The sequence below is a fragment of the Gadus morhua genome, chromosome 4, assembly GCF_902167405.1.
Source record: "Gadus morhua chromosome 4, gadMor3.0, whole genome shotgun sequence".
NCBI lineage: Eukaryota > Metazoa > Chordata > Actinopteri > Gadiformes > Gadidae > Gadus > Gadus morhua.
The window spans coordinates 29,258,248-29,282,831 of record NC_044051.1 but is presented as its reverse complement, the minus strand read 5'-3'; the positions used below and the strand labels follow the sequence as shown (position 1 = coordinate 29,282,831).

General features: G+C 43.6%; 1 protein-coding gene across 2 annotated transcripts in view; it reads right to left on the bottom strand.

The window, feature by feature from the left end:
• Positions 1-204: 204 nt before the first annotated feature.
• LOC115542646 (collagen alpha-2(V) chain) overlaps positions 205-24,584 on the bottom strand; it is a 41,393-nt gene continuing 17,013 nt past the window's right edge. For both annotated transcript variants that reach the window (XM_030354973.1, XM_030354972.1), the window contains 42 exons: positions 24,473-24,526; positions 23,965-24,018; positions 23,622-23,666; positions 23,071-23,124; positions 22,798-22,842; positions 22,599-22,652; positions 22,083-22,181; positions 21,613-21,657; positions 21,120-21,218; positions 20,229-20,282; positions 19,732-19,839; positions 18,726-18,779; positions 18,192-18,290; positions 17,715-17,768; positions 17,326-17,424; positions 17,190-17,243; positions 16,766-16,819; positions 15,867-15,920; positions 15,567-15,620; positions 15,324-15,368; positions 14,148-14,246; positions 13,658-13,765; positions 13,493-13,546; positions 12,287-12,340; positions 12,027-12,080; positions 11,855-11,908; positions 10,048-10,155; positions 9,367-9,420; positions 9,199-9,252; positions 8,587-8,748; positions 7,447-7,554; positions 7,018-7,125; positions 6,548-6,601; positions 6,240-6,347; positions 5,342-5,395; positions 5,066-5,173; positions 4,729-4,782; positions 4,132-4,239; positions 3,409-3,754; positions 2,554-2,744; positions 1,664-1,906; positions 205-1,326 (listed from right to left, as the gene is read on the bottom strand). In XM_030354973.1, coding sequence (XP_030210833.1) covers positions 1,180-1,326; positions 1,664-1,906; positions 2,554-2,744; positions 3,409-3,754; positions 4,132-4,239; positions 4,729-4,782; positions 5,066-5,173; positions 5,342-5,395; positions 6,240-6,347; positions 6,548-6,601; positions 7,018-7,125; positions 7,447-7,554; positions 8,587-8,748; positions 9,199-9,252; positions 9,367-9,420; positions 10,048-10,155; positions 11,855-11,908; positions 12,027-12,080; positions 12,287-12,340; positions 13,493-13,546; positions 13,658-13,765; positions 14,148-14,246; positions 15,324-15,368; positions 15,567-15,620; positions 15,867-15,920; positions 16,766-16,819; positions 17,190-17,243; positions 17,326-17,424; positions 17,715-17,768; positions 18,192-18,290; positions 18,726-18,779; positions 19,732-19,839; positions 20,229-20,282; positions 21,120-21,218; positions 21,613-21,657; positions 22,083-22,181; positions 22,599-22,652; positions 22,798-22,842; positions 23,071-23,124; positions 23,622-23,666; positions 23,965-24,018; positions 24,473-24,526 — 3,708 coding nt within the window. In that variant the 3' untranslated portion in view covers positions 205-1,179. The remainder of the gene's footprint in view (positions 1,327-1,663; positions 1,907-2,553; positions 2,745-3,408; positions 3,755-4,131; positions 4,240-4,728; positions 4,783-5,065; positions 5,174-5,341; positions 5,396-6,239; positions 6,348-6,547; positions 6,602-7,017; positions 7,126-7,446; positions 7,555-8,586; positions 8,749-9,198; positions 9,253-9,366; positions 9,421-10,047; positions 10,156-11,854; positions 11,909-12,026; positions 12,081-12,286; positions 12,341-13,492; positions 13,547-13,657; positions 13,766-14,147; positions 14,247-15,323; positions 15,369-15,566; positions 15,621-15,866; positions 15,921-16,765; positions 16,820-17,189; positions 17,244-17,325; positions 17,425-17,714; positions 17,769-18,191; positions 18,291-18,725; positions 18,780-19,731; positions 19,840-20,228; positions 20,283-21,119; positions 21,219-21,612; positions 21,658-22,082; positions 22,182-22,598; positions 22,653-22,797; positions 22,843-23,070; positions 23,125-23,621; positions 23,667-23,964; positions 24,019-24,472; positions 24,527-24,584) is intronic.

Below are 24,584 nucleotides of genomic sequence, written 5' to 3'. Positions count from 1 at the left end.
AGAATGATGTCAGTGCGTTGTTCTGCTTTTCAACTAGTGCATGCAATAGATAATTTTCACTTGATAAAATTCCCTTTCCACATTTCCCTCCGTAATTTTGTGGCCAGCGAAGCACAGCAAATGAAAGTGACGCAAGAGAAGTGACACAATCAGAAATGTGATACAGCGTGTGTGCATGTGTGCAAATGGAATAGATAGTCAGCCTCAAGTAAGACACGCGTTTGTTTTATTAATATCAATAGACAGAAACAGCAATTAACATAAAACCACAATGTACAATGTAAATTCCGGAAATAACAAATAAAGACATTTGTTTAATTTACTAAAGACTTGTTAATAATTTAGGTAGCTAGCCGTTCCAACTCATTGGCTTAAAAATGTACATGAAACATTTAGTATTACACTGTCATATAAACTCTGTTACAACTGATTCACACAAACGCTTTTACTGTGAAACATCCCGCATTCAGAATAGAAAAGCCTGATGCCTGGATGGGCAGGAAGCTCTCCCATGTAAATAAAATTGTGAAAGGTTGAAACTCATCCCTCATCTATCTCTCCAATATCCTGTTTCACTGGGGAACAGGCCAAATCATGGAAGCTCTGCAGTTTGCTCGGCAGGTGTCCATAATAGGGCCATTGGCATTAGCCTGTTAGCTGTCAAGTCTCGATTAACCCCTGCCTCAAGATTTACCCCTGATTTACCCCTGCCTCAAGCATTTCAGAATTTACAGACCGAGCGGAGCTTCACATCAGACTGATAGAGAAGAACACCTTCACCATTCAAAGGCATTATAAATTGTATATATTTTTCTGATAAAAGACTTAGAGAAATACAATTAATACAAACTGGAATGGACATTGCAGCATTAATTATAATTAATACTTTTACTTTCATCCACATCCATGTTGTGAGAGTAGTGTTGTGTTACGTCAAACAGAGCTAGAACCATCCGGATTCATCCCCATCCGAGGAGAGTTCATGCTCAACACAAAAGAAAAAAGAAGGCTGTCCTCCTTCCTTCCAGACCACACCAAATGCCTTTTGAACAAAGCTGGTTTCAGAGTTCTTAAGTAAACATCTGGCTTTGTTCCTCAAACCGAGCTACTTCTAATCCTTTGATGAATCGTTGATTTTCAGGGACGGTGATGGTGGGGGAGGGGGAGGGGGGGGTCGCTCTATGAGAAGCAAACAGGTCCTATTTCTAAACCGAACTGCTGATCGTCCCTGCCAATGTCCATTGGGGCCACATCCACGATGGGCAGCCTGGCGTTGGTCTGGGTCCGGTACTCAAACACAGTTCTGCCCCACTCACCGTTGGGCGTCTGCAGAGGCAAGGAGAAACAACCATGGGTCAGCACAGTCAGGCTCTCTCTGTCCTAGTTACAAGGCAACGTTAAGATTCAATCATTGGGCGACCAAGACCGGATTTTACACCTGCTTTGTCTGCATTGCACTATTATGTTTATGTTTAGAAACATTGACGAAATAGCTAAGCTCACAATGCTTAAGATCATAAAAAACATAGCAACATGTTAAAAATTAATTAAATAAAACACGATTACATTGTACGCTGTTTGCTTGCTTTTTAATATATTTTCAGTAGGCCTATTTGAACAGCCCGGTACGCGGCATGCTCCCTGTCCGGCAGCCGGCTCTTACCGAGCAGCCGTCCTCCAGGACGCTGTAACGGAGGCGAGCGCTGCCCTGCGCCCGCAGATCCTGTCCGTTGGAGCCCCGGAGGAGCATGGCCTTCTTCAGCCCGCCAGCCGCCGCCTCCCTGTAGGCCACGCTGTTGCGACAGTGGTAGGTGACGTTCTGGTGGGAGTCCTTGGACAGCAGCCGCAGGAGCTTCATCTGCACCGCCACCGCGTTCGATGGCTCCCCCGCGTTTCCGTATCCAAACTGATATCACCGGAGGTAAAACAGTGGGACGTTTGTTCGGTTTGTGTTTAAAGGTCACATATTATATCGCCAAGTGTGAGTGTGATTAGCCATTATTTTTGGCAAAACGGCTTGTAATGGCTAATCACGCTCACACCTGGTGGTATAATATGGGACCTTTAAAGACTTGTGCCTGAGTCTCTAAGATGTCATAGGCTATTCTTCTCTAAGCATTTAACGCGGAAGAATAAATACATTTTACAGTTGAACCACCGATTTTCCAAGGAGGGGAAGACGAAAACTTGTCGGGGGAGGAGCTTGTGGAGTACAAAAAGGGCGATGGGAGGTACTCTAAATGTGAAGACATTTAGCTCTTTTCTTCTTTTAACAATATCTGCTATGTAATCGTGGCGAGTTCTTGATACATCAAAAGTGTAGAGAGCAATTCAGAACTAATTTTAAGTTTAGGATCCTACCTAAGGAGCCAGGTAGGAGGGTAGGAGCCAGATCAGACATCTGTCATAAGGTGCAGATAATGCTCACTAGACAACGCTCTAGATACCACAAGATCTGCTCCTCACTTGAAAATCGTGGTTTGTACCGAAGTCTTGGTCATTTCGTCAAAAGTGAACCAAGTGGTTTTCTTGAAACGCATTGAGGTCACTCACCAGTGTGCCACTGCTAATGTCCGCTCCGTACCACACTGGTTTGGTGGCGCTGGAAATGGATTTGGTCCACCAGGTCTTGCGGGGGACACTGGGCGGGTTGGCTGAGATGCAGGTCTCGCCCGTTTCCATGTTGCAGAACACTTGAATGGCATCTCTGCTGTTCCCTTGGTTCGGATCGATCCAGTAGTTTCCTGAATCAAACAAAAAAAATCACTCGGTTGATCCCAACCATTGCACCACATCCACGGATCAGGGAATCAATAGTTGAAGGATTAACAATTTTGATTTCAGATTTCAGACTTACGTCTGTCTGTTTTTAGTAGTACTTTTTTCTTTATTGTGTTATTATTTCTTTATGTGTAATTATTTTAGACTGAATGAAAAGAGTTTGAACGGCTCTCTACATGGGTCATCGCACTCTGCGTTAACGTTTCCCTTCTATAGCTGAGTTGATTCCCTGTTTGCGACTCATTATGAAGGAATTAAAGTGCAGAAACTAGCGCTGGACGCTAGCTTGGGGATTGTAAATGACATATGCACTGAGATGCTGACATTTCGTTGTGCTTCCACATTTGGATGATGAAATGATAATAGCACAAATTTGCCGTGGTTACATCCCAGGGAGGAATCACCAAGCACGATGCCAGAAGCAAGGTAGCATCCCTGGCTAGCAGTACATTTACATTTAGGGAATGTCTTGCTCAGGGACACCTTGAGCAGGGAATCGAACTAGCAACCTTCCGGTTACGACTCAACCCGCTCCAGTTCCTGAGCTAAACATTCCCACCATCGTAAACATTGCCTTCTCTTACGGATCGCTAAAGATCAACAGATACGAACAGAATGGAGGCTCACCGCTCGCTTTCATGGGGTAGCACTGCTTGATGTCCTGGCAGGTTTTGGCCGGGTTGGTCTTGCTGCCGTCGGGACGGCGCAGGTCCTGCAACCTTCCGTCGAGGGTCTTGAGCGTGGCGTGGACCCCCGTGTCGGCGCGCAGCACGTCGGATGCGTTGTTGGCCAGCGCCTCGTCCCTGTTGAACTCCGGGAGGGACTGAGCAGCGGCCTCGCCTTCCGCAAAATCGTCGAGGGAACCGACGTTGGAGTCATAGTCGAAGAGGCTGGACAGGAGGTCCTCCACACCGGCCGTGGAGGGTCCCGGGGGCCCTGGGGGTCCTGTGGGGCCCGCGTCGCCGGGCGGACCCTGACACACAAGGTACAAAGATTTCACTGTCCCGAAAGGTGACACTAGAAACCATCAGAAATATTTACATAGCAAAGTCAAACGTTACCTTGACCCGTTTTATGAGTGGTAGTGCAATTAGTTAAAGTAGATATAATAATAATAATTTGTCCTTGTATCCTTATCCTTATAGCGTTACCTCTCAACCCTCATCCCTTTTTATGTTTACACTTAACCCTCAACCTTTACCATGAGGAATAAAGAACAAAATCCAAGTAAGTAATACAACATCTGATATCATCTTCGAAAGAGGAGTGAAGGAACATTAACTCAATTCAAGACCTCACATCTGTTTAGTCAAGTGTTTCTCCTTGGGGGGTATCTAGCTGGGGCCTCACCTCCGCCCCGATGTCACCACTGGTGCCGCGGGAACCTGGGGCTCCCATGGGTCCCTGCTGCCCGATGTTTCCCTCCTTTCCTTGGGGTCCCACCACTCCAGGGGGGCCCTGGACATCCAGGGAGGAATCGTGTCAGATTGACTCTGTACAACACATGCGCCGTCACGCAACAAGTCCGACAACAACAATCCGAGATAACTCTGTGGGTTGTTTTTGGCCTTGACAGAGTCCTCCCAAAGACACCATGCCATGAGCGTTGTTGGATTGTTTTGGATGTGGATGATTTAGACTCTTAAAGGGTCCCTATTTAGATATGATAAGATAAGCCTTTATTGTCTCCCGTAGGAGAAATTTGTCTTGTGAATTTGAAAAAAACACAAGACATTTATTAAATATATGATGTCATTGGCCAGATGTATGATGATTGGATCCACGTCCCGGTCCCCTCCCTGCTGGACTGTTCCAACGGGTTGGGGGAGGGTTGGATCGATCCAGCATACATCTGAGTGGACACTCCCACTTGTGATGTCAACAGGGGAAATATGCTGCAATGGCTTGTGACGACCAAACAGCCTCTCTAAAGGTTTTATCTCTTACTCTTTGTCCAGTGGGTCCAACAATTCCCGGAGCTCCGTCGTCTCCAGTGGCTCCCTAAAACAAAACAAAGAAACATCTTGATTAACAATTTGTGATGTCACAAGTTGATTCCACCTATCGCAGTCCATCAGGGAAAAGTAAAACAAACTGCCAGCTTTAGCTTAAGGTTATAGCACTTAAGGCACATTTACATATTTAACGTTTCTTCTATAAGCTAAATTAAGTAGTAAATTGAATGAATACTAGTTCATATTGTTATGTTACCATTATTCAGGTGTCTATTCTGAAAACCGTAAATAATGGTGTTTAAGAGTATGCGTAAAACAGGGTAGCTTACACTGATTCCTGGGGCGCCGCTCAGTCCGGTGAACCCTCTGTGACCCTTCTGACCTCTCTCTCCGGTCTCTCCCAGCAGGCCCTTCTCTCCCAGGGGCCCTTGAGGTCCCTAGAAATTTATTTGAACTGCTTAACCGCTTTTATCGAGAAGAGGGAAGGACACCTTTTGCCCTAGGACACCTTTTGCCCTAGCACGAGACTAGCATGGAACACAAAACACAATATATGATGTAAATTAAATGTTCATACAATTAGGTTTTTAATTTTGTCTACTCACCACTTTCCCTCGAATACCGTCTGAGCCGAGGGGTCCCATTGGGCCTCTCGCCCCCTAAACATCCCATAATAGAGTGAACACATTTAAAAAAAAAAAGAATCAAACTTAGAACATAAAATTATGTTAAATCGAACCACAGGTGTAGTTGAAAACACAAACCAACGCAGGTACTGACTCTGTTTGGCTGAAATCTGAGCCGTAACTGCGATGGCGCCAGTTCCGTGGCTTAATTGCAATATTTAGTTGCTCATTAAATGGGGCAACATCTACTTTGGTTGGTTGGTACGTGGTGTTTCTGCCTCAATGTCTTTTTTATTTTCTAATCGTATTCTAGCTCTTTATTTCACTTTTTTTGGAGGTTTTGTCGAAAAAAAAGGCCTTTGCTGGCTTTTGAGTCAACTGTGTTAATTTGCTGATCAGCAAAAGGAGGAAAAGACAGCGCCCAAAGAAAAGGCCACCTCAAGCGAACATAGAGTAGAGACCTGCTAGTCATAGTGTTTATGCGTACAGTAAGATTGCGCTGCACTTTATTTGCCAACCAGGGGTCAGTATGAACACATATGGAGTTAGATTAGCTGCACTCCACAAGGACCGAGGTTTAACAACAATGTCTTTCATGTAATTTCCACACCGCTAGGATTAATGCTCTAAAGGCCCAAAAATAACATAGTTATGCTGTTTGATCTCTCTCTCTCTCTCTCTCTCTCTCTCTCTCTCTCTCTCTCTCTCTCTCTCTCTCTCTCTCTCTCTCTCTCTCTCTCTCTCTCTCTCTCTCTCTCTCTCTCTCTCTCTCTCTCTCTCTCTCTCTCTCTCTCTCTCTCTCTCTCTCTCTCTCTCTCTCTCTCTCTCTCTCTCTCTCTCTCTCTCTCTCTCTCTCTCTCCTCTGTGTGGTTCTCACATCTAGTCCCCGGGGCCCGGGCCCTCCAGTAGTCCCGACGGACCCCTCAGGGCCTGGGGACCCAGCTGCTGCGGCCACACCTTCAGGACCAGCACTACCTCTGTCACCCTGGAAACACATGCACACAATTAAATACCGTCAATACAGACACACACATTACAGGCACAGATACACGCACAACCTTGACAATTGAGAATATCAAGGCACACAAAATAAAACACAAACACAGGTCAAATCTATATTGGTACACACACACACACACACACACACACACACACACACACACACACACACACACACAGTCTTACCCGGGACCCTACGAGGCCATCCCTTCCAGGTGGCCCCTCGGCTCCGACAATACCCTGAAACCAAAACAAACCGTCAACATCCCCGGGTTGCCATGATTTTTCATGACAACGCCTTTGACCTTTGTCAATCAAGTCGGATAGTTCTTTGTGTAAATGAAACACGTTCACATTCGAGTGAAGTTTCTACAGTTTCCGGGGGAACGCTCTTTAAATAAGAATCATAAGTAATTAATGTGTCTGTTTGTCCAAAAGTATGTACAATTCTTATTATGTTAGGACAGCCAATATTCTCCTATTATTATAAATAATCACAGACTTATTCTTTATATTCAACGTCTCGAATTCACATGACATTCAGTAATTTTGTTGTCACGTTTATTTTAGGCGACTAACAAGCGTGGCTGAGAGCCACGGAAAATAACAGGGACGTCTAAAACGACTATCGTATGAATCAGGTTGTTTGGCCATACCAGCGGTCCGGCGTCTCCTCTGGGCCCAGTGGCCCCTGGTAAACCAGCAACTCCACCGGGTCCTTTACTGCCCTGGGTTCCTTGGCTCCCCGCTTTCCCTGGAGCACCCTGGAAAAATCATACAGACATGCAAGGAAACAAACTAAATAGATTTACTTCTGTATAACAGTGGAGATCAGATTTATACTGGTTGACATGAACCTCTACTGATAACTATTTATTAAGATTAAGTTTAAGTTCTTCTAAGTGACTTTTTCCCCTTTCACCTCTCAATTAATAGGAAATTACGTTTTGGCTGATCGTTCACCAAGCAAGATCAGTTGGGATTCACATTTCGACCAATAGGACCGCAGTCTGGGTATGCTAGTCCACCGGTAGTCTCCATTTAGAAAATCATTTCAAAAACTAAAACCAACTGAACCAACGCACAGCGGGACCAGGTAATCCAAGCATGCCTCTCTCCCCGCGGACACCAGAAGTTCCCACAATCCCCCTCTGCCCAGAGATGCCTGAGGGACCTGGGGGGCCGTCCGGACCCTGGCGATAAAAACACAAAACACACATTGAGACGTTTGTTTGGAGTCGGGGTTAGATATACTTTGAGGTTGAATCCTAGCCATAGCCTTCCAAACCACAATATAACAGTCTGTGATTCTCAGAATGGTATAGTAATGTGTTAGATTGTTATTACCGTGTGTCAGAATGTTATGGGTTTGTGTCACAATGTTATGATTTTTATGATTGTGTTTCAGAATGATATGGTTGTGTATCAGAATGTTATTGTTTTCACACAATCATAACCTCACACTAAGGTTTAGGAATGGTTTTAAGATGATCAGTGTTTCCCCTAGCACTGTATGGTTAAGGCGGCCACCTAAACAACAATAAGGCCCCGCCTTGACTACCAATGTATAAAAAAAATATATATCTATATAGATATAGATATATATTTTTAAATAAATGTTTTTTAATTATTATGCATTAACAAAGTCCAAAAGTCTCGTAGGGAAAGAAGACATACTTCCATCAGGTACAAAAAATAAAGAAAAATAATGCATCAGTGATACTGTTCAAAACAATAGCTGTGTGAACTGAAACCGCAAACTGGAACCCTTAAGCCGGTTTCACACCGCTGCGCGGCAACTTACCGCCTCCCTTCATTTCAATGAGGGAAGGGCGGCAGAGGGGAGGCGGTTACAAAAGCGGCTGATGACCAGGAAGCGGCTGCCGCCCACGTGAATGTGCACAGATTTGCCCTACCGCTCAGCTTTCCCCGTGTTGAGACTTTCGCTCTTATTACCTAGTATTGACATCCCCTTTAACGAAGACCACAGGGCCAAGAGACAACCCCCCCCCCGGGGAAAACACATGATATAAGAAGGGGATGTCAATACTAGGTAATATGAAAGGAATGAGATCTATATTAAGACTAGGTTTAATAAAGGGGATGTGAGCTATAGGAATACTAGGTCAATGAAGGCATGCAAGCTATATGAAGGGATGTGAGCTATATAAAGGGATGGGAGCTATATAAAGGGATGTGGGCTATATCTTGAGGGTTTTCTGTACCAGGGGTCCGTCTTCACCAGAGTCTCCCTTCTCCCCGGCGGTCCCTGGGGTGCCAGATGGGCCCTCTTCTCCCTGAAGACCAGGGGCCCCGTTATCCCCGCCGACGCCCCCAGGACCCTTCTTCCCTGGAGGGCCGGGGGGCCCGGCTGGCCCCAAAGCTCCCTGGTAGACAAGAGAAGGAAAGGTTTATCGGACATGAAAATTAATAGCGACCTTAGTCTGATTTAATATCAGGGAATTAAGTTACATACACACACGTATATATATGTGTATACACACGGATATATAGATACATATGTGTAAATACACACACACATGTACTGCATCTGTATATATACACACAGGCTTATATACACACAAACACACATATACCTACACACACACACACATACACTTAAACACATAAAATACACACACGCACAAACGTTTACACACAAACCCACATAATACAAACCCACTCATCCATACACACACACTCACAAACACACACACACACACACAAACCCACACATCTAGTATAAGAAGTTCAACACACAAACAAACACAATAACACATACCTTAACACACACACACACACACTAACAAACACAGCTATTCTTATGAATACGTTACATTTGATCCAAGTGTCCCGATTCCGCCTGCTAACCCGGGGAATCCAGCAGAGCCCTGGTGGGGAACGAGAAGAGAGGATTAAAGAAATGTGTGAGGTCATGAACGTCATGACGATGACCTCATGATGACGTCATGAGGTGTGTGATGTGGAGGAGGAGGATGACTCACTGCTGCCCCCTGTGTTCCCCTGGCGCCTTTCAACCCAGTCACACCAACGGGCCCCTACACATACATAGACACACAGAGGAGCACACACACACACACACACACACACACACACACACACAGAAACACACACACACAAACATAGACACACAGAGAAGCACACACACATACACACATAAGCAATTTCAATATAATTAAAACATTGTTTATTCAACATAGTAGTAATACTATACTATACTAGTAACAGCATAGTAAATACATCAGATAGTAGTACTGCTACAGTAAATACATCCAATAGTAGTAATGCCATAGTAAATACATCAGATAGAAGTACTGCCATAGTAAATACAACAGATAGTAATACTGCTGTAGTAAATACATCGGATAGAAGTAATGCTACACCAGAGTAAATGCTAGGCTTGTGGCAGTATCACGGTATTGCGGTATACCAGGTAAGTCAAGGTAAAATACAATGTGGCCAGTGGAGCTATGGTGTGGGTGATACGCACATAGACCATATAAAACAGGTTAAACTTTAGTTAATAGTACTAGTAGGACTGCTACACCACAGTAAATACTATTATCACTTCTATGCAATAGTAAATACAACTGTTAGTACTGGTACGCTATGGTAAATACTACTAGTAGTACTTCTGCACCACGGTACGGGGTCTGGGGGTGTACCTGTCCGCCTGTTTTCCCAGCAGTCCCTTGGGGTCCTGGGGCTCCGCCCTCTCCTTTCAGACCCCCCTCACCTGGCTCACCTTTGACCCCCGGTTGACCATCAGGACCCTGGGGATAAAAAAAAAGAAAACGAAAAGAAAATGTTAGAGAAGTTCACAAATGTTCTTCTTTATGTGTACATCATACATGGTTTTGATGGATGCATGTGAACGTGTAGGGTGTATATGTGTTTGTGTTATCTAGAGCTGCTGTAATTGGAGGATAGTGTTCTAGAGCTGCTGTGATTGGGGGATCATGTTCTAAAGCTGCTGTGATTGGATGACACTGTTCTAGTACTGCTGGGATGGGAGGCTAGTGTTCTAGAGCTGCTGTGATGGGAGGATAGTATTCTAGAGCTGATGTGATGGGAGGATAGTATTCTAGAGCTGATGTGATGGGAGGATAGTATTCTAGAGCTGATGTGATGGGAGGATAGTATTCTAGAGCTGATGTGATGGGAGGATAGTGTTCTAGAGCTGCTGTGATGGGAGGATAGTATTCTAGAGCTGATGTGATGGGAGGATAGTATTCTAGAGCTGATGTGATGGGAGGATAGTGTTCTAGAGCTGCTGTGATGGGAGGATAGTATTCTAGAGCTGCTGTGATGGGAGGATAGTGTTCTAGAGCTGATGTGATGGGAGGATAGTATTCTAGAGCTGATGTGATGGGAGGATAGTATTCTAGTACTGCTGTGATGGGAGGATAGTATTCTAGTACTTCTGTGATGGGAGGATAGTGTTCTAGAGCTGCTGTGATGGGAGGATAGTTTTCGAGATCTGCTATGATTGGATGATAATGTCCTAGAGCTGCTGTGATCGGATGATAATGCTCTAGAGCTGCTCTTATTGGAGGATAATGACCAAGAGCTGCATTGTGCAATTTTGACTTCTTGAGATATCCTGTTTCAAAGACTGCTGGGAACAGACTGAGTACATTTAGGCCCAATCCCATTTCTACCCCTTATCCCTTCCCCTTACCCCTCCCCCTTGTTTTGAAGGGGTAAGGGTAAGGGGTAAGGGGAAGGCGTAAGGGGTAGAAATGGGATTGGGCCTAAGGCCCAATCTCATTTCTACATTGTTGTTGTTGTGTTAGAACAAAATATCATTGTAGGTTGTTCTTGTGTTGTCCACATCCAGCATATGGTCAAACCACACACCCCGGCCTGTCCGCTGGACGCCATGACTACCGAACGACTTGTTCCTCCCTCACTTCGTGAGAACCCCAGGAGCCGCTCAACAAAATGTAGATGCAAAATGTTTGCAGTCCTGGCTCCATAACAAAGGCACAAGCTCACAATGATATCAGGACAGCTGAAACCCTGCCCATCGCCCACTGCAGGCTGAACACCCATATGCTCAGACTGCATCTTGCTGAATCATTTCTATATTGTAGCCCTTAATGCTAAATCTTAAATACATTGCACTTTCTACAATGCATTTTTTGTTTACTTTGCCTTTGTTTTCATTTACTTATCTATTTTATTTTATTATTTCATTTTATTGTGGGGCGATGTTTCTAAGGGAAGCACTTTGAGTCTGCCTTGTGAATGAAAGGTGCAAGATAAATAAAGGTGCCTTGCCTTAAAAGCAGTTGCTTTGCTTAGTTTTTTTTATGAATTTTATGGATTCTTGGACTTTTTGGGTTATATCTTGACCCAAATCCACTTGAAGATCTTGAATGCACATACTTTTAGTCCCTTTAGACAAAAGGGTCTGCTAACTAGATAATGTAGTGTGATGTGACTGGAGGATAACGTGGCTGAACTTACTGAAGTTCCAGGGAACCCGACGGCCCCGGTCGGTCCAGGCTCACCTGGAGACCCCTGTCGGAGGTGAGATGAAGGAAATATTTATTAGTAGTAGTGTTATTTATACACAGTACATACTAGTTCTGGATCATAGCACTGACAATGACACATTTTCAAAATAAAAGTTACTGACCGCCATCGCTCTGGATCCTCTCCTCCCAGGGGGGCCGGCAGGGCCAGTCTCGCCCTGAAACAACAAGTGTGTGTGGGTGTGTGTGTGAGAGAGAATATGCTTGTTAATATCATCCTAGCATTTTATTCTGAAAGCAGGATAAAGCAAATTTGAAATTAAATTGTAATTCGAACTGAGGTCAATGCATAGTATCCTAGTGATGTGTGTTTGAAGGCTGATCAAGGTTATAAAAGAGGAAAGACAAAGTGTGTTGACCTTACCTTCTCACCATGATTACCTGCTGGGCCAACTGGTCCAACACCACCCACTAATCCCTTTAAATGCCAAACAAAATATCAGTAAACATATATATGAATACACTCCATCTGCCATCTAGTATAGTTAGTAACAATGGGCTTGTTCACGCACAATCTAAACTTAAAGGTTGGGTATGGAATTCTCTTTTTTGGCCATTTTTGCAAAATTACTTGAAATCCTTATCATAACCCACTTACAGCCACTGAGTTAGAAGTACTGACATGAAAATTAAACAAGTCAATCATCTGTGCAACGGGCAGGGCTCGAAAAACTCCAGCCAATGATTTCCAGACCCACCGAGTGGCATTGGACAGTAAGTACGTCAATCAAACGGTCGTACTGCACTCCCCCGCTCCCTGCGCGACCCCTTCGTGCACGTACTCAAAGCTCGTGACCCAGAGCAACCTTCTGTTGTTATCCTGCGGTGGCTACTGGAGCTAGCTAACTAGCTAATGGCTCGCTCTCGCGCATCCGTGTTCGCTCGTGCATGATTGCGCGTCCATGACTTGGAATGGTAGGAGTCAGAGTCAGCGTTGAGGAAGAAGGGGTAGGACCATTTCAGTTGTGTATTTTCAAAATCTGCTGGCGTTTCGCAAATCCCATACCCCACCTTTAACTTTACCATAAACTATCTTTTTTCTCCCAAAGTCCTCACAAGAAAAGAGTACTTAGCATTGTCTAGCATCTTATTCTAGCTATCTTTGTTGTATACAGGGAATGGGTTAACCTGGCGATTGTAAGTGCTTGGCACTTACGATATATTGTTGTTTCTCTTTCTTCTGACAAACGTACTTATTGTAAGTCGCTTTGGATTAAAGCATTTCCCCATAATATTTATGTAAATAAATAAAACAGACAGCTGTTCCATTCATTCCATTCCATTATCAATGGCATTTTCCTTCCATATGCACTGAAACCTTTTTAAATAACAAATCAAATGTTATAAGTGTGCCGCTCAATAGAGCAGTTACATAAAGGTACCTATGTTTCCACATTGCGCTCTTTCCATATCGGTGAAACTAAATATATAGCTTTTACATATTAAAATCCAAATCCTCTGGGAACTGTACTACAGCATACGATGCGACCAGAAGGGTGCGACCAGAAGGGTGTGTCTGAGTGCGGTTCCCCTAGGGTGAGGGTTAGAACCAAGCGGGCCTGGGACTCACCCTCGCTCCATCAGATCCAGCTTTGCCCTCCAGACCTTTTTCTCCGACCGAACCCTGGAATACAAGTTCAGACTTAAGACTTGAGTTTTCTAAATCGTACTTTCTTCAGCTCTTTTCTGCTCTCTCTTTAACCCTCAGATCATACCACCTTTAAGTCTTACTTACTGTGTCTCCCTTGGGGCCAGAGGGGCCCGGTACGCCCCTCTCTCCAGGCATCCCCTGCAGGCCCGGGGGCCCCCCTTCACCAACGCTGCCGGAAGGACCCAAGGCCCCCTGAACGGGTCAAAATATAAAGTTGTAATATGATGTTTAAAGAAAGGTCTGTGTTCATATACAATCAGCATAAAATGCATATGTTAACGATACGCTTACTAATCCCAGTCATACTCCAACTCCTGATGACCAAAAGGCCAAGAAATGCAGGCAATCCATCAAGACATTAATACTGTCAGCCTGCATGATTATTAAATAGATATTTATTCTTAAAAAAATGCTTTTACAACCAAAACACACCAACAGGTGAGACTACTGGGTTTTAGGTAAAACTGCTTGCAGGCGCGGCGTGACGGAAAACCGTCCGGTGTTCGTTTCAACTGTGATTGCCGTTTCAGCCGTGGGTGAGAATACGAGGATAGCTGGTTTGGAGCTGGCCTACCTTGGGCCCGTCCAGACCGGGGGATCCTGGGCTTCCCTTAGGTCCTCCGAGGCCATTAGAGCCCATATCTCCTCTCTCCCCTGGGGTGCCTCGCTCGCCCTACAGGGGAATGGAGGAAGAAACACTTCAGCAACCGGAATGAAAGGAGGATCCCACAATTCACAAATTCTGAAGTGGAGGGACAAGATCAAGGTTGTTGGTGTGAATTGATTGATTTCATCATTATGATGTAATTTTAATTCTAATTTGTTATCATTGATTGATTTCCCCATTAGAAGGTTATTTTCATTTGTATTTATTGATTGATTTCATCATTATTATGTTATTTATATTTGTATTTGTATTTAAAGGGGAACTATTATGCTTTTTCGACTTTTATGACCTATAAACGTTGTTATAATGATTGATAGTCATGTTTAACCATACTAAAGTGTCAAATAATGACGTACATGCATTTCAACGTATTCCCTGCTGACAGTCTGGGGTAGCTGTGCATAGCGCTAAACACTCGGGACAACGTTTGCGATTCACTTGTTCACATTTCCGGGAAATCATCTACGTAGAGGCACTGCTGCCACGCCCCCATATGCCTGGTCAAATCTGCCCGCGCGCGCACTTCAAGGAAGGTAACCAATCACAACGGAGTTGGGTTGGCAGGAGGGGGGCGAGGGGGCGGAGAAGGACGAAACCGAGCGTTGACAGAGAAGGCTGAAAGCGAGTTTCCCGGAAATCTACATCGTTTTTTGTGCATGGTTAAACATGACTATAAATCATTATAACAACGTTTATAGGTCATAAAAGTCGAAAAGCATAATAGGTCCCCTTTAATGATCGATTTCATCATTATAATGATATTTCAATATTAATTTGTATTTAATGATTGATTTCATAATTCTAATGTTATTTCAATTTTATTTTGTATTCATTGATTGATTTCATCATTATAATGTTATTTATATATTTACATGTATTAATTGGTTGAATTTATTGATTTTATTTCTATTGAATGAAGGATTTCATTATAATGAATTTATTGATATCGGGGCATCAATGGGTTGAATTGGCTGATTTCTTTCGCATGAATTAGTGATTTTCATTGTTTTAATTTGCAGGGAATGTTTGAATTCCTTCATTTGTATTAGTAAACGAGGGATGAACCGTTTGATGTGAACTTACTCTGAGACCTGTTGGGCCATTGGCTCCTCCCTCCCCAGCAAGGCCCTACCGAGAAAAATACACCTAGAGTCAAATGCACTGCAACGCATACACGTTCAGGTCAAGTTACTAAATGGTAGATAGCACAAGACCAATAAAAAACGAATCAATATCCTATTATAATGTGATACAATTATAAATAGAATGAATAATGATATAATGGACGATGTTAATTGTACATTTGTGAATGTTGACATTGTTTACCTCTTCTCCTGGTTTCCCTGACTCTCCGGGTGGGCCTGTGAGCCCTGGTAGACCCTGGAAAACAGAGCAACTCGTTTTGCTCTGACGGTTTCCCTGACGGTTCCGCTGCAAATTTCTCCCAGTATTTCCCAGTACTCCCTAAGCTAACATCAGCATACATTTACCAGTGCTTCCTCTGCTGCTATAAGCTTAACATTTCATAGTGGTCCCCATGCTATATCTGCTGGTGTTCCACAGTGGTTCCTCTACTAACTACTAGTACTTCCTCTGCTAGCGTTTCAAAGAAGATCTGTTTTGTACCTGAAATCCGTGTGGTCCCTGAGATCCTTGTTCTCCTCTCTTTCCAGCAATTCCCTGGAATTCAGACGGACGGAGCAGATATGAAAACACAGGGAAGGAGTAGTATGTCTAGCTGGACTAATCAATATCTACTTGTGCATTGAGTGACTTAGTCAAATGTTGAATTGTTGAGCCGTCTTGAAGTCTGGGTCGACTTAAAGTAAGGGTGGGCTATGTTGAAGTCTGAGTCCACTATGTTGAAGTCAGAGTTGACGTGGAAGTTAAGTCGACTATGATTAAGTCTGGGTTCACTATGTTTAAGTCTGAGTGGACTATGTTGAGGTCTGAGTGGACTATGTTGAAGTCTGAGTGGACTACGTAGAAGTCGAGTGGACTACTGAAGTTTGAGTGGACTGTTGAAGTCTGAGTGGACTGTTGTATTCTGAGTCGACTATGTGGGAGTCTGAGTGGACTGTGTTGAAGTCTGAGTGGACTATGTGGAAATCTGAGTGCACTATGCAGAAGTTGAGTGGACTGTTGTAGTCTGAGTGGACTGTTTAAGTCTGAGTGGACTATGTGGGAGTCTGAGTGGACTATGTGGGAGTCTGAGTGGACTATGTTGAAGACGGAGTCCACTATGTTGAAGTCTAAGCTGAATTGAAGTCAGAGTTTACTGTGGAAGTCTAACTCGACTATGATTGAGTCTGCGTGGACTATATGGAAGTCGTGTGGACTGTTGAAGTCGAGTGGACTGTTGAAGTCTGAGTGGACTGTTGAAGTCTGAGTGGACTATGTGGGAGTCTGAGTGGACTATGTGGGAGTCTGAGTGGACTATGTGGGAGTCTGAGTGGATTCTGTAGAAGTCAGAGTGAACTATGTGGGGGTCTGAGTGGACTATATGGGGGCCTGAGTGGACTCACGGCGGGACCGGCTGGGCCAGCGGCGCCCTCCTCTCCATCTTTTCCATTGACTCCCTGAAAAGTACAAATTAGAGGTCATCTGGACAGCAACACATTGACAACAACACTATAACACAACGATAACAAACACAACAACATGACACATCATCACCACAACAACACCATAATGACAACAACAACATAGCACATTATCAACACAACAACACCATACCACAACAACAACATGACGCATCACCACAACAACCCCATAACGACAATAACAACATAACACATCATCAATACAACAACACCATAACACAACGACAAGAACAACACAATAACACATCACCACAACAACAACAAAAGGACAACAACAACAACGACAACATAACACATTATATCACAACACCATAACACAAAGACGACAACAACAACGACCACATACCCTATGACCTGCAGAGCCCGCGCTTCCCGCCTCTCCACCCTTACCAGCATCGCCCTGAAAAACCAACAGGAAGTGAGACACGGCGGACAGGTAACAGCTGCCAAGATGTGAGTATCACCGTGCGAGTGTCACTGACAACAAAGCCTTTAGGTCCCAGACCCCCCATGGGTCCGGCTGCTCCCCTGGTGCCGACAGGACCTGCTGGACCCGGCTTCCCATCCTCTCCTGGACCCCCCTGGGGGAGAGCGGGAGGAGGAGGGGGGGGGAGAGAGAGAGGGAAGGTGGCAAGAGGGGGGATGGGGGAGAGAGAGAGATGGAGAATTTAACTTAAAACACACTGACAAAATTTAGGAATTTATGTGCAAACTAAAATTCAAAAGTTGTAATTGAAATGACATAAAATGAAATACAATAAAATACAACTAAATTGCTCAATTATATTTCACTGGTTTAAGCAATTGCACGTTACATTTAAACAATTTAAAGCAAACAAAGGACCCCAAGTAGCAGCAGGAGACTGGTTACCATGGGTCCTGGCTTCCCTTCAGATCCCTGCATGCCAGCCTCTCCGGTCAGACCCTGCAGGAAGACAACAGGTAAACGTCCTGGGCACTGACCCGCCTCACTTCCTGTGCCACAGGAAGTAAAAGCAGATTCCAATCCAGTCCTTCCACTAGCTCGTTAACAGGGTGCTGGTGTGGACTTGTGAGGACTTTTTCATAGGAAATGTGTGTATAAATGCAGGACTTTTAAACAGTGAAACTAGGTTACTGCAGGATCCTTACTTCATGGACCTGAATCACTTTAACTTTTTTGAACCTTGATTACAGGAATGAGTGGTGACGAAGACTTTTACGTTGTAGAGTAGCAGTAGTGGTTTGCATGTGACCTCTTGGTGTACTCTTGTAAATAAAAGCACAGCATTATGAGGGTGTTGTAGCAGCAATATCCCATAATGATCTGATAATATAAGAACAATGCATGGTTGGAGGGGGTACTGACCCTAGCGCCAGGTATACCAGGCTCTCCGGCCCGTCCCTCGTCTCCATCTGAGCCTTTGGTCCCGGTGGAGCCAGGGCCTCCTCTCTCTCCCACGGCACCCTGCGTCCAGCCACACATCCAAACTGTTAACGGTCGCATAGTCACGGCAACCTCGGTGGTACGACAATCGGACTATCGCGGCAGATATGGTGACGTTGGTGATATTGAAACATTCTACGGTCATGGTAGTCATGGTGACAATGGTAACGCAAAACCGTTGTGGTAGTCATGACGACAAAAGTGGTAACATTCAAATGTTTAGACATCGCGGTAGTCATGGCGATGATGGTAACATTGATATGGTCTAAGTGGTCATGATGATGACCTTGTGAACATTTCAACTGCCCCGGTAGTCAATGGGAGGACGGCGATACTGTCTTGATACACTGTACGTTAAACAATACAATGCAGTACAACAACTGATTTATTTTTATATATATAAAAATATCATGATCCAGATTCAACATTGATTCAGGAGGTCATGAATCTCCCTACCTTTTGTCCAGGTAAACCGTCTACACCTGGGAATCCTCGGTTTCCTGGAGCTCCCTGTGCAACACCAAACATAACATTTCAAACATACAAAAAACATACAACAACAAATTTAAACCCCAAACATCCATCAGTCACATATTGGATCACAGAAAGATATCTAATTAACGTATTCAATATCCAGTTTGCTAAAATATGTTGAATAGAAAATAAAACATACAAATAGTTTATATGCATCAACCCTTCACAGAAGATATACACCGAAGGTGGAGAGAAAAGGCTCAATGTTCTGCAAGCCAAGGGTGTATTTCCATTCCAGCCGCTAGGGGATGCTGAACACATGCAAGCACCCACTGGTCACCAAACCACCAGCTCATTGGGGGCAGTGAGGGGTGTAGGCAAGGTGTGGACAATCAAGGGGAATCGCACTTGGACCCAGGCTTGGCTATTTACTAATATAAGACATACCTGTTGTGAACCAAATTGCATTGGGCATAACATTGAAATCCCAAAACACTTGGACCATGGACGTCATTGGTCCAAGATTGACATTCTCCATCGGTATGAATCAGAGAAATATACATTTTTCTCTGATTTTTTTCATGACAATATGTGTATGAAGCAGTACTCATAGATACACAGAAAATAAATATATGAAACACTAGCAGGGTGGGATGGTTCCCATTTAAGGTTCAGGCAAACAGAAAATGGAACCAGCAACCTTGCAGCTACTCCTGCTGTCCTAAAGGGCAGCCTTTCTCACATGTATGAAAGAGCCAGGAGCCTGGGAACTTTAATTGCTAAATGAACCTTACTGTCAGAACAAAGTGGGTGTGTAACGTGATTTTAACATGTGAAATGTTAACCGCAAATTATGAGCAGATATCACGTATCACGTATTTAAAGGGTCCATGATCTGCTATAACTAGGGTCAGGGCTCCTGTCTCTGGGCCCTGACCCATGGTTCGAGAAGTGCTGTTTTAGGTGGTAATGTGGCTGTGAGACCCACCGCCTCTCCTTGAGGTCCAGACGCGCCCTGCGAGCCACCGTCACCCCGGGGTCCTCTCTTTCCCTCCTCACCCATCGGCCCCAGACCCCCATGGGCCCCTGTATCACCCTGTGGGGACATCACAACACAATCGATGTATTAATGAACACTCAACTCATCAGTTAACCCATAGACACAGAAACCATAGACGTCTTGCTAACCCTGTTAGATGCTTGTTAATGACTGAGTATGAGGAATCTTAGTTTCAACTATTAGGGAAGGCAAGGCAAGGCAACTTTATTTGTATAGCCCTTTTCAAACACGAGGCAGACTCGTGAAGTACTTCACATCGCCATATAGTAAAATGAAGTAAAAAAATAGATAAGTCAAAGAAAACACAGGCAAAGTTAAAAAATGCATTATAGAAAGTGCTATGTATTTGAGATTTAGCATAAGCATGAAGCTGCATGGCTAAGGTTGACCCATGACCATCTGGATTCAGATCCTTAATATCTCACCAGTTCCCCCTTCAGTCCAGGTTCCCCTTTGAACCCTGCAAGTCCGCCATCACCCTGTGAGGAAGGAAGGGGAGATCACATGACCGTTACCTTCTACATTATCAGCATCGTCATCATCTTTATCACCATCAAGTCAACAATATTATTTTGTAAACATAAAGACATACTGTGTGGAGTGTGTGTGTATTATGGCTGGTTTAGGCAGCCTCACCTGGTCCGAGTCTGATTGGACTTTGAGGCTGGGTGAGGTTTTTTAAACCAGACCACACAAGCTCCCACGCGTACCTTACTGTGTATCAAAGGAAAAATCGTTTCCTCTATGTTTTAAACCTGGACTAACCAGGATTTGATTATACTTGATGGTCATTATGGAATAATTGACAGCGATCAATGATCAAATACATTGATTTACTTTGGAATCAGGGGGTCGCAATGTTGGGTTTGATTCCCAATGCCCGCAGCCTCACCTTTAATCATCCCATAGAGCTAGATGCCTCCTAACCCTCCCTGCTGCCTATTCACATGTATATGAATGCAGTGTGATTGGCTATGGAAAAACATGGAATGCATACATAGCATCACCATTGGTTATCATTATGACTCGACTTGATAGTTTTTTGCTCTCTTATATTTTATTGTGTATTTTTAGATTTGTAAATGTCTTTATCTGTTGTGCACTTTATTGTTTACTTGACTTTATCGGTTGTGCACTTTATCTTTATCTGTTGTGCCGGTGCACTTTATCTCTTTCACCGTGGGATAGGGAGAAACATTGTTTCGATTTCTTTGTATGTTTGATGTGAAGAAATTTATAATAAAGCTGAATTAAACTTTGACTTTTATTGTTTACTGCTATGGTGGGCAGTGTTCGGCGTAAATCAGGAACAGTACCAGCTGGCCATTGGGTCCAGGTACTCCTGTGGTCCCTTGGGGGCCGGGGGGCCCCACAGGTCCTGGCAGACCAACGGGCCCCTGAATGCCAGCAAGACCCTAGTAAGGAAGACCACATATTCTTAGTATCAACAACAACAACATAACATTAGTGGATGTGTAAAAATGCTAATCAATTAAATGTATTTTAGAGTCTCAAAGAGCTTAACAGCAGACAATTTTATGATAAAAATGCCTCATTGATGAGAATTATCCAGCGACACGCTTACTTATATTTACTCTGCACTCTGTCCAGTTTGTAGTTTCTAGACTAGGTTGTGCAGGAGTTTAAACATTTTTTAACGATATGATAGTTCTAAGCAATTGCTTAACATAAACATCTGCTCAGCAACCAAATATAAGCATTCTATTATGAAATGTATTCTATTGTAATCTTGAATATGTTGTAACATAAATAATGTAGATTGTCATTGCGCTGAGAGAATGTACTTACTGAGCTGCCTCTGGAGCCGGGAGCTCCATCTTGGCCTGCGGCTCCCTGAGAACAAACAAACAAATAAGATTGCTGTCAGGTCCTGGATTCCCTACGGTCTTTAATATTGATCGGGATTGTGATTATTGTAATGATGAACGCGATAGCATGATGATTATGATCCTGATCGGAATGATCTTAAAAATTATCGGGATCTTAATAATGATCGTGATCGTAATAATCGCAATAATGAGTGTGATCGTAATAATGACGGTAATAATGATTGTGGTCCTTATGATTTAAAAAATTATAATTATTGTTATAAATAACGTGGTCTTAACAATCGTGATAATAATCATCGTAAAAATGATCGTGTTCGTCATGATCTACATAATACTGGTGATCGTAATGAACCATAAAAGACTATTGTGATAGTAATGATTGTAATATTACTATAATGTGTTAACTATGATAGAGCGCAAACAACCCACTTGATTCCCACTCAGACCGGGTGGCCCAGCGCGACCCCCGTCTCCCCGCGGCCCCTGGGGGCCCTCACTGCCTCTTGAGCCGGTCGGCCCTTGTTGACCCTGCACCACAGGGGAGGAAGCAGACAGCAGACACAATTTAGGATCCGTTTATAAATCCTGGATAGTTTGCCAATAGTTAACGCTGAAGAACTCTATGTCTTATTGTTAAAATAATTATAGTATATAGTTCTTATAATACTAACATTATTAGTATAGTATAAGTATAGTATATTAGTATAATACTATATTATAGTATAATATAGTATTCACAAACTGTAAAGATTGATTGGTTCCAGCACTGTTTGTACAATTGAAATTTGGAAATATTCCACAAAATGTAGTTAGTTTTACGAAGAGAGATAAAAGTTAAGTCAAACCACTTCATAAAATTGAGATACGTTGACTGTTTCTGGTGAATATATCCATGGATGCTTTGTGTGTACGCGTTGTGAGATGAGTTAGACGATATGACGTCACCTTCATTCCAGGGTTGCCGGGGAAACCTGGCATGCCAGTGATTCCAATAGGACCCTGTAGAAATGAATATATAGCGTTTTTAGAATATATTACATAATATACACAAATTTAAACATCAGATAACCATATAGAATATATGCAATGTAATGGACACATTACATTATTTTACTGAATGTGATTAGTTGTTTTTATTTCTTACCAGGGGACCTGGTTTACCAAGTTCACCGGATGGGCCACGTTTCCCCTAGAGAGCGAGAGAGAGCGAGAGAGCGAGAGCGAGAGAGAGAGAGAGAGAGAGAGAGAGAGAGAGAGAGAGAGAGAGAGAGAAGAGAGAGAGAGTAATACAGATTTTATTAGATATTGTTGTTATGGATAAGTCAGTACATGTTTTATTAGATATAAAAATATATTAAGTGAGTAATACAGGTTTTATTAGACATTATGATATATACATTAAGTAAGTAATCCTTACCACAGGTCCTGTTGGTCCAATCCTGCCTCTTTCTCCTTGAAGGCCTGCGGCACCCTGGAAGTGACATTGATTTGCTTTGTAATCAATCGATAAATGGACTGAGACCATTATTAATCCAGGTTCAGGAAGGTGTTGATTGGTTAGGACATGTATTAATTTGTTCAGGTCACTATTGATTGGCTAGGACAGATATTAATTGGTTCAATTCACTATTGATTGGCTAGGACAGGTATTAATTGGTTCAGGTCACTATTGATTGGCTAGGACTGGTATTAATTTCTTCAGGTCAATATTGATTGGTTAGGACAGGTATTAATTGGTTCAGGAAGGTATTAATTGGTTAGAACAGGTATTAATTGGTCCAGGCAGGGGTTGATTGGTTAAGACAGATATTCATCAGTTCAGGTGGGCATTCATTGGTTAAGACAGGTAATAATCAATATAGGAAAGTGTGAACTGGTTCGGAGGGGTATTAATTATTTCAGCTGGGTAATAATTGGTTCAAGCAGGTATTAAGAATTTAAATTGGTAAAGTTGATAATTGCACCTACCGGAGGACCTTGAGGACCCATTCCTCCAGCTGCGCCAGACGATCCCTGTATCACACACACACACACACACACACACACACACACACACACACACACACACACACACACACACACACACACACACACACACACACACGCACACGCACACGCACACGCACACACACAAAAGGTTGGATTCTTGATGCGATTATCAATATAAAAGAAATTGAACAACAATTTGAACTCAATTTAGCGAACAAATTAATCTAATACTAATAGTATCTAACAACTATATCTCCATTCAGCCATCTTTCTAGCTCTCGCTCTCTATCGATCCATTATTGCTAGCGAGACTTGTTCTGACCTTTGACCCCAAGGATCCAAGTTCTCCTCTCGGGCCCACGAGACCAGTGCCACCCTGTGGAGAGGTGACGTGTACAGGTCATGTGCACAGCAATACACACACTCACACACACACACACACAAACACACACACACACACACACACTTAAAGGCAGTTCACATATGTACACACAAACATGATTACACACACAAGCATACACACATACAAACACACACACCCACATAAACACTAATTTGCACACAAACCAACACACACAAACACATACACACTCTCACACACACACACACACACATACTCCATATCCCCACACACACACAAAAACACACACACACACACACAAATACAGACACAAACACACACGCTCCATGTCCCCCACATACGCACGCACACAAAGACACACACACACACTCCATTTCCCCCCCCCCCCCCCCCCCCCCCACAAACACACCCACACCCACATACACCCTAACACACACACAAACACAAGCACACACACACACACGCATACCTTGTGGCCTTTCAACCCAGGGTGCCCAGGGAGTCCGGGGAATCCTCTTGCGCCCTAATGAGACACACAAACATTTGTCACTTCTTCCCGCCAAAACACCTTGAGGCTCATC